Raw genomic sequence first — 19,476 nt, forward strand, 5'->3', positions numbered from 1 at the left:
AATAACACTTGGTATAAATGAATTTCTAGTTGCACTCTTCATTTTAGTCATGAAGAAAAGGGATTAGCAGCTTGATTTGAAGGACTGGAAAGTTCGCTTACCAGTATAATGCCGTCCTTTTCCCTCAGAAATTTTCTAGAAAATAACTTCGTATGGCAGGAACATGAAAATGCAAGATAATCTTAAAATATATGCAAGAATTGGGTTCAAACTGAGCCCCTAATTGTATGTGCCTACAGAGATAAATCTTGTAGTCCAAGCCTGCTCCCTGTGATCTGGCACAGTCCTTGGTCCTAGAAGGTATTCAGTAAATATTTGTTGCCTGAGTGACAGTGGCACCTATTGGTTTATTTGTAATTCTGGGTTTCTTTAAAAGGATGAAGGAGGGGCACCTGGGTGGCTCAGTCGGTTAAGTGTCCGGCTTCGGCTCAGGTCATGATCTCACGGTCAGTGGGTTCGAGCCCCGCGTCAGACTCTGTGCTGACAGCTCAGAGCCTGGAGCCTGCTTCGGATTCTGTGCCTCCCTCTCTCTCTGACCCTCCCCCGTTCATGCTCTGTCTCTCTCTGTCTCAAAAATAAACACTTTGAAAAATAAAATAAAATAAAATAAAAGGATGAAGGATGTAAAGAAAAACTGAGGCAACTACATCTGATGATTTCTGTGTAAGGGCTATGTTGCCATTCATTAAAAAGTACTTTAATTCTAGCCTGTCTTCATAGATCAATCATAAATTCAGCTTAATACAGAGAAGGCATGACCTGGGTCTTAGTCCTGACCTCAGGTCATTTTTCTGGGACTGACTTTATTCATCTGAAAGTGAGTGCTTTGGGAATTATAATCATTAGTTCCCAAATTACTGGAAGTCATGATTCTCTGGGGAGGCACCAGGGAATGTTGATTTATTTGTCCCCTCTGTATGAACTAAGAATGGTTTTACTTGTTTAAAACACGATTATTACATGACTACTTCCATGATAACTTGTATGTCTGTTATATTTGTTATATCTTTATAAGTATATTGCCTATCATTATTAGTGGGCAGCAGAAGTATATCTGCAGATTGGAAGATGACAACCTCGTTTGATTTTTATGTTAGAGTACCTTGATACAATGTGTCAAGAAATGTGGGTCAGGCATCAGGTGTAGGTAACGCTTTCTAGCCCTAGATACTGGTCTGTATTCAGAAATCCCTGTCTTTTGTCACATGCCATTTTTCTTTTTCAGTTTTCCCTTTTAACCTGTCTTCTTCCCTTTTCTGCAGGAATGACATCTTTGTGTTCCTGCTGAGCACTCGAGCTGGAGGACTGGGTATCAATCTCACTGCTGCAGATACAGTAAGTAACGAGAGCACAATATATCAGACAGCAGGTTGTCTACTATAAATATGTTGTTCAGTTGGTGTTATTCTTTGCTTTGTGTCACACTTTTTCTTTGCCTCATTATGTTAAAAGAGAGTTGCGTTTTGCCTAGAACTAGGACATTTTAGCTTTCCTTCTGGACTTTTCTCTCCATTCTCTTTTCTTACACATTCATTCAACAAATATTTAGTGAATGCAACTATGTGTCCAATACTGTCCTAAACACTTAGAGTATATCAGTGAATAAACAGAGTAAAAAAAAAAAAAATCTGTCAATCCAGCCAAATTGTTTTAGAAACTATAGCAGCAAATCAGAAATGATTATTTTGTTACTCTTATGCATTGATTCCACCATGGGAAAAACTCATACTTTTGTATCCCAAACTTTAAAACAGGGTTGGAAAGCAATGAAATTGGTAATTTAAAAAATAAGGACATTCTATCAAATTATCTATCCTTTCATATCCAGTCTCTTTGGAAGAATACTTCAGTGACTGAAAAGGAAAAAAGCTTTGGGGCGCCTGGGTAGGTCAGTTGGTTGAGCATCCGACTTTGGCTCAGGTCATGATCTCACGGTTTGTGAGTTTGAGCCCTGCATCAGGCTCTGTGCTGACAGCTCAGAGCCTGGAGCCTGCTTCAAATTCTGTGTCTCCCTCTCTCTCTGCTCCTCCCCCAACTTGTGCTCTGACTCTCTCTCAAAAATAGATAAAATGTAAATAAATAAATAAAAAGGAAAAGAGCATTCATTTTGAATCTCAGAATTATTCCCAGGATTCAAATATATATATATCTACATATATGTTTTTTTAATTTTCACTTATTTATTTTTTGTGAATGAGAGAAAGAGAGTACAAGTATGGGGGAGGGCCAGAGAGAGAGGAGAGAGAATCCCAAGCAGACTCTTCTATCAGCGCAGAGCCTGACGTGGGGCTTGATCTTACGAACTATGAGATTGTGACCTAAGCCAAAATCAGGAGTCAGACACTTAACTGACTGAGCCATCCAGGCACCCCCAAACAAATTTTAAAACACTTTCAGTAACCCTGAGACATAAAAATGCATAAATGGGAAATTGTTTTGTAGAAGGCATGACTATAAAAATGTCATTTTATGTGGCTGTGATGCCTCTATGTGAAATACAGAGCATGAAAATTCCCAGGAATAGAAGGAAGATGCAAACCCTAGAGAGTCCTGGAGAAATGAGGTGTGTGGGGGAAAAGGCTTGAATAGACTCCTAAGTTGTAGAACTAGAAGCAGAGCCTGTGTTTCCTAGTCTCCATTCCTAGGCTCTGTCTGCTTTCTCCTTATTAACTATTATACCGTAAAACTGCCTGGCCTCAAGAATGAAAAACAGATTCTGTAACAACACTAAGTAGAATATCAACCATAGGACTCAACTGTACCATCCTTGGCATGTAAACCTTAGCCATTTTACCAAGTTTGGACAAGGCTCCAGGACCAGAGGACCACTGAAAGCCTCGTAGGGTAGATGCTGTATCTAATATGCACATCATCAGCCTCAGTTTTCCTAAAGGAAGGCTGTCGATGGTGGTAGGTGTGTTCTTATGGGTTCTCTGAGGTGGTGGCTCACGTGTGTCATATCAGATAGCAGAAATTTGGCTTTCTCTTTACTCCTTGGTTTTCTGCTCTACCTTGTAAGCATTCCATACAGCCCCAGGTTAGTCATATTTCAATGTAAATGCAGGAGTCACCACTTTCTCCTAGTGGATCTTTTGGACTCCAATCTCATCCCTTAGCCCCATATTTATTCTCTTGGTTTATTTATACCCTTCTTGATTAGTCATGCCACTCCCTTTGCCTAGAACTCTTGAGGGACTCTCCATCATCTACAAGATAAAGGATAAACTCCTTTACATGGCTTACAAGGCCCTTCATTTTGTGGCTTTTATCTTCCTTTCCAGTCTAATTGCTACATTACTTCCACCTTCCAAAATTTATGTTCCAGAAATAATGATTGACTTGTTTCCTAAACATACCATACTATATCACACTGCTGCATGAACTGTTTCCTCAGCGCCTCATCTTCCACCTGGTAAACTTCTGTTTGTTCTTCAAAACCCCTTTCATGATCAGGGGTTGTTTTATATGCACTGGTATAGCTTCTCTGATAAGGTGATACATGAGCTGAGATCTGAAGAAAGTAAGGAAGCAAGCCAAGCATATATCTGGCAGAAAGAAGAGCATTCCAGGCAGAAGAGATAAGTGCAAAGCCCTGAGGTGAGAACGTGCTTGGCATGATTAGGCAATAGCAAGCGGCCCTTTGTAGATGTAGCAAATGAGGAGGAGAGGTTGTGAGATGGGTGTTGTGGAGCAGATCCTGTAAGGCACGGTGGGCTGTAGTAAGGATTTTGAGATGGGAGGCCACTGGGAGAATTTGAACAGAGGGGTAACAGGATTTGGCTTGGGTTTTAAATGTGTCCCCCCAACTTTGGGGGAGTGAGGTGGGAAGAGCTATAGGGAGAAAGGTAGAAGCAGGAAATTCAGTTAGGAGTTAGACACAAGATGATGATGACTTGGACAAGGATTAAAGCAGTAGAGATGGGGAAAAATAATAGGAATCTGCATGTATTTTGAAGGCACAGCCATTGGGGTTGGCTCTTACACTGGATGTGGGATGTATAGGAGGTGTCATGGAAAACTCCAGGGGGTTTGACCTAGGCACCTGGAACGATGAAGACACCAATTACTTATTAAGGGAAAGGTGAGAAGGAACAGGTTTGAGTGGGGAAATTAAGAGTTTGGTTTGGGGTATATTCAGGTCAAGATTCTTAACAGACATTAAGGGGCAAAGGCACCCAGGCAGCAGGGTCTGGAGTTCAGTAGAAAGATTGAGGCTAAAGATGTAGTTTTTAAATCATCAGATCCTAGATGATATTTAAGGTCATGACGTTGGATGAGGTCACCTGGGAAGTCTAGTATAAGTTCATGTGATTAAAATGCATTTCTCTTCTCAGCCTGCCGATCTGAGGTTTGGTCTATGGTTTGTAAGGAATAGTTCTTCTAGTTACTTATTTGCATGGTCAGAAAAAAACAAAGCAGATTTCAGCGGGGAGATCTGCATTATGCTTCCAGTATTTACACCTTACCCTGTGGAGGTAAGGAGCTCCTGCCGGCCTCAAAGAACCAAAGTAGGCCTAACCCATAGCTAGAGGAGCAGAAGTAGGAATTCTCTTTTCGTCCTAGCAGCTAGAGAAAAGCTCTGTATATTGAGTTCCCAATTCCAAAATAATTTACATTTAAATTTGAGGGGAGGGCTTGGGTACTCCCTTGTAAACTAGAACCTCCTGTAATACTTCTCAGTAAAATGAGACAAGATTGAAATGAATTTCTAGTTATGCTTTGGGAGCAGTCAAGGTGTGTGTGTGTGTGTGTGTGTGTGTGTGTGTGTGTGTGTGTGTGTGTGATTAGACAAACAATAGGTTAACTGCTTGCCTGGCATTCTTCCTTTGTCCTGAGATTTATTTAGCTTTGGAAGATCCCCAGAACCATTTATGGACAAGGAAGAGGTTAGTCAGCCTAAAATGTCAGGAAAAAGTTAATGTCTTATGATTGAGAATGCATATATAAACATGTTTTTGTAAACAATGGGACTCTGGCCCACTCTGTTAGTAAAAACATGATTTTAGCATGTGATTAATGGCCCCTTAACTGTCTATGTTCTTCGTGTATTCTTTCTGAAGTAGGTGTATCTTTACATTTGACTTTCTTTAGCGAGGAGTTGTTATAAACTGTACTATTTGTTTTGTTCCTGTGTAAGACCTGTTTTAAAGGCTCACATGTAGAGAGAGAAGGGGGAGCTTTTCTCCCTTGGTAGCAGTGTGAGAATTCCTATATGTCCCATGGGACAAGATGGGACTTCTTTCAGCCCTCCCATTCTCTTGGGTCAGAGTTTCACCCTCCGAGTGTTGGTCCAACTTTTTCTAGTTGTTTCTCTCAGATTTTTCCTGTTTTCTGTTTCACTCCATCATCCCCTGAAACTCCCTGTCATTGACCTATAAAGCCAGGCGCCTCCACCCTCTCTCAGCTCTGACCTTGCCCCTCCCCCATACCTGTCCAGCTTGGAGTGTACAACTTCATGAAGGTGCTGTCTAGTAATGTATTTCCCCTTCGTCATTGCTGGGTCATGCTTTATGGCTGTGCATAGACTTGCTTTAATTTTTCCTGGCTAAGTTAGTTCTTATCCTTTAATTGTTATTTGTTTTTCTCTGGAATGTCTCACTGAGCTCCATAAACCTAATTACCAAATATAGGTGTCATCTTTTTCCCACTCTGGGGGGTATTGTCTCCCCCCCAGCACCCCTCCCTATCACCCCCAGTTCATGTCATGGTTGATTCAGTGTTCATTTTATTGTCAGGTTAGACAATAACCATATTATTGGCTTTGTTTTTAGTTCTCTCATTCTTGTTCTAACCTTAGAGCTTATACATACTTCATACTCTTTTTTTCCTGGGTATTTTTCTTAACAGAATCTTAACTTTATTCTTGTCCTCCCAAATTCCCCACCTCTTTTAACCTATTTAAATGATAATTAGCCACTAAATGTGTAGGGGTTGTTTTGAAGTTAAATTTCAGACCTGTCTCCCATGCTTTAATGTTTTTCCTGTTTATGAGTTAAAAAAAAAAAAACACAAGTTGAATCAGGTTTGGTTGCCACTAAGACTTCTAGGAAAAAATGTAAATGTGTAAGGAAGCACCTATAAAATGATTCATAAGATTGAATTTCCCATTGTGAATTGATGCTGTACCATTGCCTCAGGCTTAGGTAACTAACTAAAAGTATTATCTTTTGGATGTGACATCAGCTGTCATTTTCCACATATGTAGATATTTTAGGTATGTTGGGCAAGTAGTGTTTCCCCCGAGTCCACTTGGAGTCCTCCTTGTCATTTAACTCTGTCTTCTCTTCCTTATTCTCTCTGAAAGTTTAAAGTAGATTTTCTAGAATTTTGCATATCCTATTGAATCTCTAAAATATCCTGTGATCAGGTTTGCTATGCTCCTTTACAAATGGCAAGCATTGTGCACTTTGAAAGCCTAGGTCTGTGGACGCTATGGATTAACAGTAAGTTTTCACACTGATTTTTTTTTTTCTTTGGCACACAGTTTGTAGTTTCTCCCCAAGGATTCTTAATGCTAAAAATTACGGGATTATACCTCATGTAAAACCCAGACAAAAGGAGCAGCATAAGAAAGAGCCACAGGAGGTTTTATTATTACAAGCGAGAGCTTTGAAAATGCCAATGCCTTTTGTCTATCTTCACTCAAAGTCTTAATTCTGCAGAGAATGGCAGAATTGCCTCATATTTTAAATGAGAGAACAAATAAATTCATTTGGAGTGAATCACTCTTCAGTTTACATTTTTAGGCTTAATCTAGTGTTGATCAGTCCCCTTAGAGATTAGTCTAGTATTCATTGACTAGTATTTGTGGAATTCTACTTGGCAGTGATGGATGGTATCTGTTCTACAGTAAGACTAGATAGGGAGTTTTTTTTGTTTGTTTTTTTAAATAGGCTCCATACCCAGCGTGGGGCTTGAACGCATGGCCCTGGGATCAAGAGTCAGATATTCTACCCACTGAGCCAGCCAGGTGCCCCTAGATATGGAGATTTTTTTACATAATACACATGAAATAATTGGTTACCCATGGAAGATAGTAAATAAGTGGGAACTTGGACCAGGATAGGCAATGCAAGGTATTCTTAATAATGCAAGTTGTGGAAGCAGACTGTTAAGACTGTGAGCTCAGGCTAGTCTCTTCCTGATTTATAAGATGAAAGAAACATACAGGTTTTTGTGAAAATTGAGTGAAATACGTATGCACCCTAGGGCCAGATATGTTGTAAGTGCTAAACAGATTTTAACCATTATTATGTCTACTCGGAATCCATGAGAAATAGGAAAAAGGGACATTGTTACAGGCAAGAGAAATCAGGGAGGCCGGGATGCCTGGCTGACTTATTTAGTAGAGCATGCGATTCTTGATCTCAGGGTTGTGAGTTCAAGCCCCACATTGGGCATGGAGCCTACTTTTTAAAAAAAGGGAAGAAAGAAATAAATCAGGCCTTCCTGACAGTGGGAAACTTGAACTGAACCTATAAAGGACCAATTCAGAAGTGAGGGATTCCAGGTCAGAAAAGCAACTTGAGCAAAAAGTGGTGCAAACAAACATAAGTGAGGAACGCTGAAGAGACCTGACAAAAGGGAAGGAGCGTGTTTATTTCAGAAAAGAATGGTGATGAAGTTGGCTCAGCATAGCAGGGTCTGACTATTGAGGGCAGTTTGGAGTTGGTGTGTTATCACATAACTGGCACAGAGGTAGAGTGGCCTACAGTGGTATCCAAAGTAGACCGAAGAAAAGGGAAACTGAGCCCTAGAAAGCCTGCTGGTCTGACTGCCGCAGTGAGCCAGGCACAGGTGGTGAGGGCCATTGCATGATAGGGACAGTGAACTCTAAAAAGGATTAGTTCATTTCTCAAGAAGCAGGGGCTAGATTTGGTGACTTGCTTCTATATAGATGAGGGCACATGGGAGAGACTAAGGATAATTTGGAACTGGCTTTCTTTCAGGATGCCCCCTGTATTCGATAGTAGCCTTAGGGCTAAGAATTTAGGAGTCTGTTAATTGTAGGGTCATTCATAGGATAGAGGAGAGGGGTGTACATTTTGTTGTCATTTGTGTTTGTTGTTTAGCAAACTAAAAGTAGCTGCCAGGGATCCCTTTTTTTAAACATTTCTTTGCTGAATTCAAGGGACAGGAAATAGGAGCTAGAGAATGCCAGGAAATCCATGCCTGTCTTTCTTACCATGGTAAGCTTAGTGTTAAAAAGAAGGCTTTCAGGAGCATCTGGCTGGCTTAGTCGGAAGAGCATGGGACTCTTGATCTCAGGGTTGTGAGTTTGAGCCCCACATTGGGGTTAGAGATTACTTAAATAAAAACTATAAAAAAGGGGGGCAGGGGTGAGCCAGAGAGAGAAGGCTTTCATATCCCTCACCTCCCAGGCCTACCACTTACTTAGGCTATGTGATCTTGGATAAATTCTGTAATTCCTATGTGCCTCAGTTTCTTCATCTATAAAATGGGAGTCTTAGTAGTACCTAAGTCATAGTGATTATGGGATTTAAATGAGTTAACACACATAAAGCACCTAGAACAGTGACTGGCAAATGGTAAGCACTAAGGGTTAACTATTAATAGTGTCTCTGTTCCCTTTTTTTAAATGTGAAAACCCTGAAAAAAAGCTAGAGTGTATCTATTTTGCCCCGGGCAAGTGAAGGGATGGCTTGGTTTTATGAGTGGATATTGGCTCATCGTACTATCATAGAAAAAAATCTGGCATCAAACTATTGCAGATGACGAGCGGCTGGGTTGTTCTCAGAATCCATGGTTTTTCTGTGAGAATGCCTCAGTCTTTGCTGTATTTTTGTCCTGCCTGTTCAGGTGATTTTTTATGATAGTGACTGGAACCCCACTGTGGACCAACAGGCCATGGACAGGGCCCACCGCTTGGGGCAGACAAAACAGGTTACTGTGTACCGGCTCATCTGTAAAGGCACCATTGAAGAACGCATTCTACAGCGAGCCAAGGAGAAGAGTGAGGTAAGCACAAGGTAGAGGGAGTACTGTACTGGTGAAGAAATTGGAAAGTCCAGCCACATTTACCGGGCTAAGATGCTTGCCTTTCATTCATCACGAAGGGGAGAAAATTTCTTCTGAATAGAAAATAAAATCAGGGCCTGTACTGCTCTGGCTATTCATTCCTCATTCCTTTCCTACATAAATGGCTTCTACAGCCTAGATAGGGCTATTGTTCATGTGGCGGCGACATCAGTCATAGCCCTTGTGTTTCACATACTTTCACATTCAGGGGAAGAAGGAGCTCTCATCATAGGACTCCTGATTTGACAGCCTCTAATTTGTATGCCAGATTTGTTAGTTTCCAAAGAAACGATTATTTGGGGTTTGTGTATTTTTTTTTTTTAATCTTGATTTCAGTATTGGATCTTCTAGCTCTCAATTAGCAGTCCCAAGCAAAAGAAGTTCTCATTGTTCTTTGTGTTGGACAAATAATCTGGATGATCCAGTGAGATGAATGAGAGGAAATGGGGAATCTAAGTGCCAGAGGAGCAGATTGAGAAAGATGTTGCCTTCTTTCTGAATATTTGCCATAAGGGAATGGGTGCCTGGTAGTGATGTTTCGATCTGCTTTGGTATAGATTCAGCGGATGGTGATTTCTGGTGGGAACTTCAAACCAGATACCTTGAAACCCAAAGAGGTGGTTAGTCTTCTTCTAGATGATGAAGAACTGGAGAAGAAATGTACGTACTCTAAACTAAAGCCCTTTCCTCCCTGCAAAAGATGTTTCTCTATCCCCACATATCTGAAAATGGTAGAGGCCCTTGGCTATGCGCCATGGGTAAGCAAAGCCAAAGACTGTATTTGGGGAGAAACATTTTTTATGTTAATAACTTGTATTAAAACCCAAGCAAGAATGTGTTATGGAGTAGAAGGCAAAATTTGCATGTATTTTAAAAGTAACATGACTTTGAATTCATTTACATCAGGGAAGCTGTATCCCTAGACTCCTCAGCAGTGACAAATTTACTCTGTTCTGCACAAAGAAATGTTTTTGTTTTTCTTTGATGTCTGAAAGAGAATTTATTTCTTCATATTATTTTTGATTTAAATTCAACTTAGTTAACATATGGTATACTGTTGGTTTCAGGAGTAGAATTTAATGATTCATCACTTACATATAACAGTGCTCATCCCAAAAAATTCCCTCCTTAATGGCCATCACCCATTTAGCCCATCCCCCCCACCTCCACTCCTACAATCCTCAGATTTCAGTCTGTGTTTAAGAAACCCTATGTTTTCCCTCCCTTTCGGTTTTTACCTTATTTTTTCTTCCTTCCCATATGTTCATCTGTTTTGTTTCTTAATTCAACAAGAGTGAAATCATGATATTTGTTTTTCTGACTTATTTTACATAACAAAATACACTCTACTTACATTCACATGGTTGCCAGTGGCAATATTTCATTCTTTTTCATCGCCAAGTAATATTCCATTGTGTGTGTACCATATATAGGTATGCCTGTATACATACATACAAGCTTTTTCCATAATTCGGCTATTACTGATAGAGCTGTTATGAACATTGGGGTGCATGTGCCCCTTCAAATCAGCATTTTGGTATCCTTTGAATAAATAACTAATAGTGCAATTGCTGAGTCACAGGGTAGTTCTATTTAAAATTATTTATTTTATTTTATTTTTTTTAATTTACATCCAAATTAGTTAGCATATACCGAAGAAATGTTTTCGTGGAGAAGTTTGAGAACCATACTTCTATAACACTTCTTCCATGTATCTCTGGCTTTTGAGAACAGTTGGTTTCAGAATTACCTTATGAGCCCCTGAGTATTTCATAGCATCATACAAGAAAGCATGATGAGGTTCCTTTCTTACAGTGCTCACATTTACCACCACCTTCTAAAAACCTTTCAGTACTCTCCAACCATACTTGATCTGTACAGTGCAGAGATCTTAAAAGGCTGAAAAGAAAAAGAAGAAAGGCAAGGAAAGGCCCACAACATTGAAACCAAATAGTAGTTGGAACCCAAAAAACTGTTAAGAATCCAAGAACTCTGTTCCTTCTCCAAGTTAAAAAAAAAACACCAGTTATCTGTCTTAGAAGTCGTACCCTGGAACACAAATATCAGGGGGTATGGCCACCTTAATTTCAGAGAATGAGGATTACAGTTAACACAGGTACTTCATCAGATCTTTACAATTTTCTTGATAGTGAGGCTGCGGCAAGAAGAGAAACGGCAGCAGGAGGAAACCAACCGAGTTAAAGAGCGCAAGCGCAAGCGGGAAAAGTATGCAGAGAAGGTATCTCAAGTTTGAGGTGGCCAACAGGGACCGGTGTGGGGCAGAGTGGTGCTTACAAAAAGGCTTTGGGTACATGGCTTGTCATCTTGGTTACTAGTTGGTATCCAGCTCCAGCAGCTATATGTTATAAGTAACAACAGTTCTGTGCTGATTGACATTTGATCCACAGAAATGAAGCCTTGTTAGACCAGTACCCCCTACACAGACCTGCTGTCTCTGTGGTCACATGTAATTATGGAAATCATTTCTTGAAACTGTTAGAGAGCAGAAGGCTAAATGTGGGTAAGATGGATCGATCTTACATTATCAGATTCCATAGAATCTTAGGGCCTAAGATGTCATTATGTCCAATCCTACCATAATTCTGCTAGTGTTCCATTCAATGTCATCTAGTGTTAGCAAAATAAATCACTGCGCGGTCTGTTCATCTCTTTTTGTCCAACTTATGCCAAAAATTCAGGCTGTGTTTTGTCTCCCTTTTGACATTTCCCACTTGAGCCCACTAGGCTAGCTGCTAACTGGGATGTAGTTCCCCTACATTTCTCCCAATCTTGCTGTTTCTACCAGAATATTATTTCAGTGATCTTTTTTTTCTTAATATTTTATTTATTTTTTGAGAGAGCATAAGTGGGACAGGGGCAGAGAATATGAAGTGGGCTCTGCACTAGCAGGCTAACAGCAGCGAGCTGTCTGTGGGGCTCAGACTCATGAACCATAAGATCATTACCTGAGCCAAAATCAGATGCTTAACCAACTGAGCCACCCAGGCGCCCCTGTTTCAGTGATCTTTATTCCTGGTCTTTATTGACAAGTAAATCGAAGTGAGGCCTTCAGGATTTATTCTAGTTGCAGGAGTCAGCCCATTGGTTCTGACTAGGTTCCCAGAGTTATGCCAAGGATTGTTGGTTCGGAACCACTTTGCTACCTTCCAGAAAGTGCTTCCTAATTTTTTCTAGTGGGCCTGGCTTACCATTGGGTAAGCCCTTCATCAGCCCTTGTTGAGCCCCTTGTCTTGAGCAAGATAGCTGCCATGAGCTTCAGACATCTTGATAGCTCTGGGCCCTCAAGTCCAACAGTTGTCCATGCTTCATTTCCTTGAACTGTTTGGTTTGTCTGAAGCATATTGTCTGGCCACATGTTTAAATTTGTTCTGTCTTAAGTGGAGGTTGACTTCTTCCCCTTATCCAAGCTTGTATTGGGCCTTATGTCCCTTTTCCTTCTTTTGTAAAATCTACACCCTCAGTTGTACCTTCTGCTAAGCAGAACTATTTTTTTTATTTAAAAAAATTTTTTTAAGTTTATTCATTTTTGAGAGAGAGAGAGAGAGAGCATGAGCAGGGGAGGGGCAGAGAGAGAAAGGGAGACATAGAATCTGAGCTGTCAGCACAGAGCCTGATGCAGGACTTGAACTCATGAACTGCGAGATCATGGCCTGAGCCAAAGTAGGACGCTTAACTGATTGAGCTACCCAAGCACCCCTAAGCAAAACTATTTCTAACCTGAAGGTTAGAAAGTACTCACTAAATATAGTATTCACTATATTTATAAAGTTGAAACATCCAAGAACTATGTATGACTCCACTCTCAAATCTCTAACCCATTACTTACTACTGTTTAGATTTTAAATAGCTCTAACATGCAGAAACAACATCAAAGAAGAAAAGGTGGCTTTCTAATATAAGAGATTGTAGGGTTTTCTGAGTTTGCATCAGAAGCCATCCCCACTCTGAGCACAGAAGTTTCAGATAAACCCCAATGGTAGTATAAACTACGCAATGACATTAACCCTAATATAGATGTAGATACAAATGTAGTTAGATGCAGTGGCTGAATGTGATTCCAGAATTTTCCAAGCACATTCAATGATTTCAGGTCCCTAATCTGTGACAGCACCCTACTGAGCTTGGTTCTAGAACTGCTTAATGTAGCTCAACCCGTAAGCAATTACATGTAAACTGAGAAAATGACAAAAAAAAAAAAACCAGTTTCTTGGATATGATAACTTTCATTCTCCTTATGCATATTTAAAAAGAAAGCAGAGTAAAAACAGATGTGCAGAAAATATACTAAAGGCACTGGCCTCCCTCTTATAGGACTGAATCTGTTCAACCCCTCTAAGTGCTGCAGCTTGGACATGCCGGAAGCTGACCGTGGAGCTCACCCCCATGGGTGAGGCTTAGTGCGGCTCTGATTCAGTGTGACTGGCCTACTTCTCAACTCCGTATTATTGGGGTGGAATATACATAAACTCTTCTTGAGCTCTTCTTTCCTCCTTCCATAGGAGTTTTTTCTTTCCTTAAAAGTATGCTAATTGAAAACAAAAAACAAAACCTGGAAGTTTACAGAGAGGTTTCTATCCTCACTTTCTTTACCAACTCAGCTTTTCTTTTTGATGCCTGTCTTCATGCTTTTTCCATATTTCTTCATTTGTGTGTTCCCAGAAGAAAAAGGAAGATGAATTGGATGGGAAAAGGAGAAAAGAGGGTGTGAACCTAGTAATTCCATTTGTTCCCTCGGCTGATAACTCCAACCTTTCTGCTGACGGGGACGACTCCTTCATTAGTGTGGACTCGGCCATGCCCAGCCCTTTCAGTGAGGTGAGGCTCCTTTTAGATGCCTTCATCACAGCAGTGGAGACTGCATCCTGACATTGTAGCCTTTGCTTCTCCTGGAGTTCTCCTGCCTTGGGGAAGGGGGCTGCACATGGAATCCGTAAGGAGGAAAGGAAATGAGGACAAGCTGGCTTCTCTGGAGCCAAGGCAGGGGATTTCACCCTCTGGAGTGAAGCCAGGCAGGAGAGAAATAGCCTAAGAATCACATCCTCACGTGGGTACAAGGGCCATGGGCTGTGAGTATCAGGAATGGTGGTGATCTCGATCCTTCTTCCTCCAGATTTCCATCAGCAGTGAACTGCACACTGGCTCTATCCCCCCCGATGAGAGCAGCAGTGATATGCTGGTGATCGTGGATGACCCAGCCTCCTCAGCCCCCCAGTCTCGAGCCACCAACTCTCCTGCTTCCATAACGGGCTCCGTTTCAGACACCGTGAATGGTAAGTGATCCTGCTGTCTTATATAGCTTGGGCCTGGTCCTCTGCCTCAGGAGAAGCATTGGTTTGGTGCTGGCCAAGGTCCCAGTTCTGTCTGAGATCATGACATTTTCTGCTGTGTAAAGAAGAGTCAAGTGGAGTAAAAACAAAAACTTACAGGCTCATTCTTTCAGTAGCCCTGTCAACTGAAAGTGAGAAAGAACTTGATAAAGATTTCAGACTTGTTTTCTAGTCAGCCCTATCTTTCATATTTCACCTTCATTTTTGTTAGTTTTTAATTAAAGTTTGCTTTTCTGGGCCTTTCCAGTGTTTGTTCTGTGGGGCCCAGTGTTGTTGCTGTTTCTCGAGGAGTTCTAGATTTAAATCTTGGGAGTAAAAGTTGACTCTCCAGGGCAGGAGCATGTTGAGGTGTGCACATGAATCACAGAGAGCACACCCCTGAGGTTCATTTAGTAATGAACTAGTTTTAGCTGTTTAGAATTCTTACTAACTCTGTGACTCCTTGGCCCAGCCACTAAATGGGGACAGAGACCTCCCTGGAAGTCCTGAGATACCCTGAGAGCCAGCCCTCCCTGTTAGGGGAAAATTCTGTTAACATCACATGTTGACTTTTTTACCTCTTGGTCCATTTGTTCCCACAGGAATTTCCATTCAGGAAATGCCAGCCGCAGGACGTGGTCACTCAGCGCGAAGCCGAGGCCGCCCCAAAGGTTCAGGAAGCACAGCCAAAGGAGCAGGGAAAGGCCGGAGCCGGAAGTCCACTGCAGGCAGTGCTGCCGCTATGGCAGGAGCCAAAGCAGGGGCTGCGGCAGCGTCCGCAGCCGCCTATGCTGCATACGGGTACAACGTGTCTAAAGGTGCGGAGGCCTCAGGGGGCAAGGGTGAGCTGCAGGCTCCATTCTGGTGAGGGCCAGTCTGGAGGGTCTATTAAGCATTCTGGGAGAGCAGGTAGGGCACTCCCAAGGCCAGAAAGCTCCTTCCCAAAGGCCACCTTGGGTTCTGCTTCTGCACTGAGCAGTCCTGACTCTCCCCTTGCCCTTGTGACTTAGTACAGTTTCACCTTTGAAGTGGAAGTAACTATGAAAGGAGAGAGTTGTATTTCTGGACTATACTATTTTAAACCATCAGAATTCTTCCTGCTTTGAGAACTCATTTTTTTCCCTAAGACCAGCATTTCACGTTTCAGTAGTCCAGGCCAGCATAGTTAACATTTACCTAAGTATGTGTGCTCCATCACTCGTGCTTCGTGTGCATGGACCCCACTCTGGAGTTTACAGTAGAAGTGAGAAGGGAAGTTTTCCATGGAATACATTTAAACAGCAGTGCACAGCAGTATGCTTGTACTGAGTGACAAAAGAGGGGAGGCCTTCATTGTAGTTGTAGCCCGGAAAAAGGAGGAGCCATGGGCCTGAATATGAAGTTGCCAATCTGTAATTCAGAAAGAAGGATGACAAAGATTTGGGCCTATCAGGGGTCACAAAGCAGGTCAGTCAGGCTGTGCTTAAGAGGAGCAGTAGCAGTCAAGAGTGGAAAAACAGGGCAAGACCTGGTGGGGATGGGCTTATGAAGTGTGTGATGAGGGGCTCTGGAAAGAGTGAGAAAGAAAGTGGCTGTGGTGAGCATGACACGTGGAGGATGATTATAACCATAGCTGGTAGGACATCTATGACTGACTGCTTGACCTCTCTCCCCAGTCACAACCTAGGCTTCATGTTTAGCTGATAGTGTTGTTGTAGCAGGTACGGGCATTAGCTTATTTAGTGAATGTCAGCTGCCCTCCCCCACTTCCTCCTCCTGCAGGAATCTCTGCTTTCACGTATTTTCTTCATTCTACAAATATGAAGTATAATAGGCTAGTCCAGCATTTCTTAACCTTTTGCCAGCTTATCACATCCTTGAAAAACAACAGTCATACCAGCAGCCAAGGCTGCCATGGCAGGCTGTCTCACCCACAGATGGGCAGAGTATAACACCCATCAGACTTTCTTCTGGAGACCTGGTCTGAGAAGAGGCAGGAGGGGTAAGTGAGGCAGCAGGGGTAGAGTTCACAAGAAAAACAACAGTGCTTGGTAACTGGGAATGGACTGATTCACAGATCTCTTGCAGCTCCACTGTGGATAGGAAGAGACAGCCGTCTGCCCACCGAGTGCTTAATACGCTTTTTTAGGAAAGTAAAATCAGTCCACAAGAAACAATTGACACATATTAGACACTGTGTTATCAGGTGTAAATGGATTTGGCTCATATGAAGGAAAAAGAGTTGTCACCCACAGAACCATCACTGAAGAGGAGCAGTTTCAACTGGGTCCTTGAAACTACAGGTCTTGGGGGAGTGGAGGACATCTTGTGAAGTTAAGAAAGAAGCAGTTATTCACAAGCGGTGTCCCAAGAAGGAAGAAGGAATGTGTAAGAGAATACATTAGCGCCTAGGAAGTTACATACCATCCTGTAGCCTTGGTTTGCCCGCATTTGTGTAATGTGTGCTGTGTCCTTGAGCACCAAGGAGACATCTTGTCCTTGTGGATGAGATGATGTGGAGAAGGCTAGGTAGGTATCATTTTTCTCTTAAAAACACATCCCTCTTACTGAAAAGACAGTTGACAGGAAAGCAAGTAAGAGGTTGTGCTAAGAAGAGGTTGGCAAGGAGTGGCAGGGAGAGGGGTTCTCCACAGCCTCACCTCCAGCCCAGACTAACCAAGGTCAGGCACCAGGGCAGCTCAGACAGGCCTGCTACCTATACGCTTCTTGTCTCTTTCTCCATTCCTACAGGAATCTCGGCCAGCAGTCCTCTGCAGACGTCCCTTGTTCGGCCTGCTGGCCTTGCTGACTTTGGACCTTCAAGCGCCTCTTCTCCCTTGAGTTCCCCTTTAAGCAAAGGAAATAATGTTCCCGGGACTCCTAAGAGCCTCCACTTGACCAGCAGCCTAGCCCCAGATTCCCTGGTCCGGAAACAGGGCAAAGGCACCAACCCCTCTGGAGGACGGTAACTACCTGAACCCTCTAGCTTCTTTCAACCAAACGAGGGGCTAGAGTCCTGGCCCGCAAGTGGTCTTTGGATGGCTTGCCCAGTGCAGCATCTTACATCCCAGGTCAGAGGGCAGAGATGACCAGTTGCAGCAAGGGAAGGACAGGCAGGTGCTTGGTGTGAGCACTTTTCTCACCTGTGTGTCAAGAGGAGTGCTATGGGGTGGCCTATAGGAAGAAGGCCCAAGGACAGAGATCGGCCCTGCAGCATCTCAAATGAACTTTACAGCCACGTCTTAAACCTCGCACTGGGGAAGAGCCTGACATAGATCCCATTTAGATGCTCAGGCACACAGTCTCCATCCCCATTCACTCTTGGGCTCTGGCCGTGTCCCTTGCAAAAGCTGTGCAAGTGCTGTGAAGAACCTTCCATAGTGGAGACCACTCTTAGGGCTGTGATTTCCTGTAGGGCTAAGAAGGGAGGAAATCCTGTATCTGGCATCCTCAGTCTTTGGGCAGCTCCCCATGTCTCCAGACCCCATTTGCCAGAGTGTCAGCACTGAAGAGAACAGTGAGTGTAAGAAGGTAGTGGCTTGTGAGGGTGACAGAGGCTAGAGGAGGCATGCCGGAGGCACTTGTTTCCCCAGCATTTCCTCCCCTGTCCTGCATGGTTCACGCCAGAGAACCTTCAGGTCCCACCAGCAACCGTAGCAGCAGCTTCCACCCCAGGACTCCCAGAAGCCAGTAAAGAGACCAGGAGCCACCTCAATCAGCAGGACATCCTCACTGCCCCTCTTGCAACTCCCCTTGCCCTTCCTGAATGCACAGTCTCCCCACCCCTGCCCTTCAGCCCCCTGCTTGGCTGTATGCACTGTCTGTATTGCACTGAGAAAGGAAGGGACAGCAGGAGTGAGGTGGAGAGGATAGAGAAAGGGCAAAGCTCAGCACCAACCCTCCCGGCCCTAGCCCCACCCGCCTGAGCTTGCTTCCCCCCAGAGAGGCAAAGGGGTGGTGTTTGCATGGGAGGTGTTCCTGCCTGCCCCCAGCCTGATGTCCCTGGTGGAGCGGGTGCTTCCGGGAGGGCCAGCCTCTAATTTGCACACCTGAAAATCGCGGAATTGAGTTTAGACAGATTGATTTTTAAAACTTTTTTTTGGAGTAGGGTTGGTAGGGGAATCATTTAATTTAAATCATTGAGATTCCCCTGCCCAAACCCAGACTCTTGTGTACAGAAGCTATTTAGAGGGAATCAGAAAAATGCCAAGCCTTTTTTCTCTTTGAATGTGCTGTCTATTTTTATAACTGAACTTGTATATATGTACAAAGAGAGACACATCTTTCTTTTACTAACTGGAGAAAAAAAATCTTAAATAAAATGGAGTGAGATAATTTTATGTAAATCAGGATGTCTGTGGTCTTTGCAGCTGCCTCGGGGCACAGTAGGGTTCTTAGAGGAATGTGACTGGGTAAAGGGGACACAGAGCCCCAACATCCTTCCTGTGGTTGGAGAGAACAAGTCGTCATTGGGACAATTTAAAAAAAAAAATTTTTTTTACATGTATTTATTTTTGAGAGAGAGAGCACAAGTGGGGGAGGGGCAGAGAGAGAAGGAGACACAGAATCCGAAGTAGGCTCCAGACTCTGAGCTGTCAGCACAGAGCCTGATGCGGGGCTCGAACCCACAAACCGCAAGATCATGACCTGAGCTGAAGTCGATGCTCAACCGACTGAGCCACCCAGGTGCCCCATCACCAGTGGCATTTTTAATCAGGCTTAGGAATTTGCCTCCAGCCATCAGAGAGGAGGCTTGACCAGTGCCTGGCATGCTGAGGCCCTTGGAGGGTGAACTCATTATGACTCAGGACCTAGACTCTAAGACTCAGGTGTGGACAGCTTGGCCTGGTCCACCATCAGGTAGTTTCGTGGTGGCAATCTTAATACCGACAGGTTCTTGCTCCAAAAACCGCAAGTGAGAGATGATCCTGGCAGTGTGTAATGTGTAAAATATCCAGCTAATAGGAACAAGTTTATGGTCCCAATATCCAAAGCTGTGGCGTGTGTACAAAAATACGTATATAGATCTGTTAGCAGAAATACTAACAGACTGTGAATACTGACAAACTGTGAATGGAATTCCCGTGTTCTCAGAGTTAGCCGTGTTTGTAAGAATCATGAAAGAAAATAG

General features: G+C 43.0%; 1 protein-coding gene across 2 annotated transcripts in view; it reads left to right on the forward strand.

Annotated features, from left to right (window-relative positions):
• The window catches only part of INO80 (INO80 complex ATPase subunit), a 136,707-nt gene extending 118,022 nt beyond the window's left edge, over positions 1-18,685 (forward strand). Inside the window, exons 29-36 of one of the 2 annotated variants that reach the window (XM_060618905.3) lie at positions 1,263-1,335; positions 8,821-8,979; positions 9,597-9,699; positions 11,190-11,278; positions 13,723-13,875; positions 14,171-14,330; positions 14,969-15,184; positions 17,097-18,685. In XM_060618905.3, the coding sequence (XP_060474888.1) occupies positions 1,263-1,335; positions 8,821-8,979; positions 9,597-9,699; positions 11,190-11,278; positions 13,723-13,875; positions 14,171-14,330; positions 14,969-15,184; positions 17,097-17,314 (1,171 nt within the window). In that variant the 3' untranslated portion in view covers positions 17,315-18,685. Of the gene's footprint in view, positions 1-1,262; positions 1,336-8,820; positions 8,980-9,596; positions 9,700-11,189; positions 11,279-13,719; positions 13,876-14,170; positions 14,331-14,968; positions 15,185-17,096 lie in introns of both variants that reach the window. The other variant, XM_060618904.3, reaches the window with a different exon arrangement.
• The last annotated feature ends 791 nt before the right edge of the window (positions 18,686-19,476 follow it).

This window comes from Panthera onca, chromosome B3 (genome assembly GCF_046562875.1).
Source record: "Panthera onca isolate mPanOnc1 chromosome B3, mPanOnc1 haplotype 2, whole genome shotgun sequence".
NCBI lineage: Eukaryota > Metazoa > Chordata > Mammalia > Carnivora > Felidae > Panthera > Panthera onca.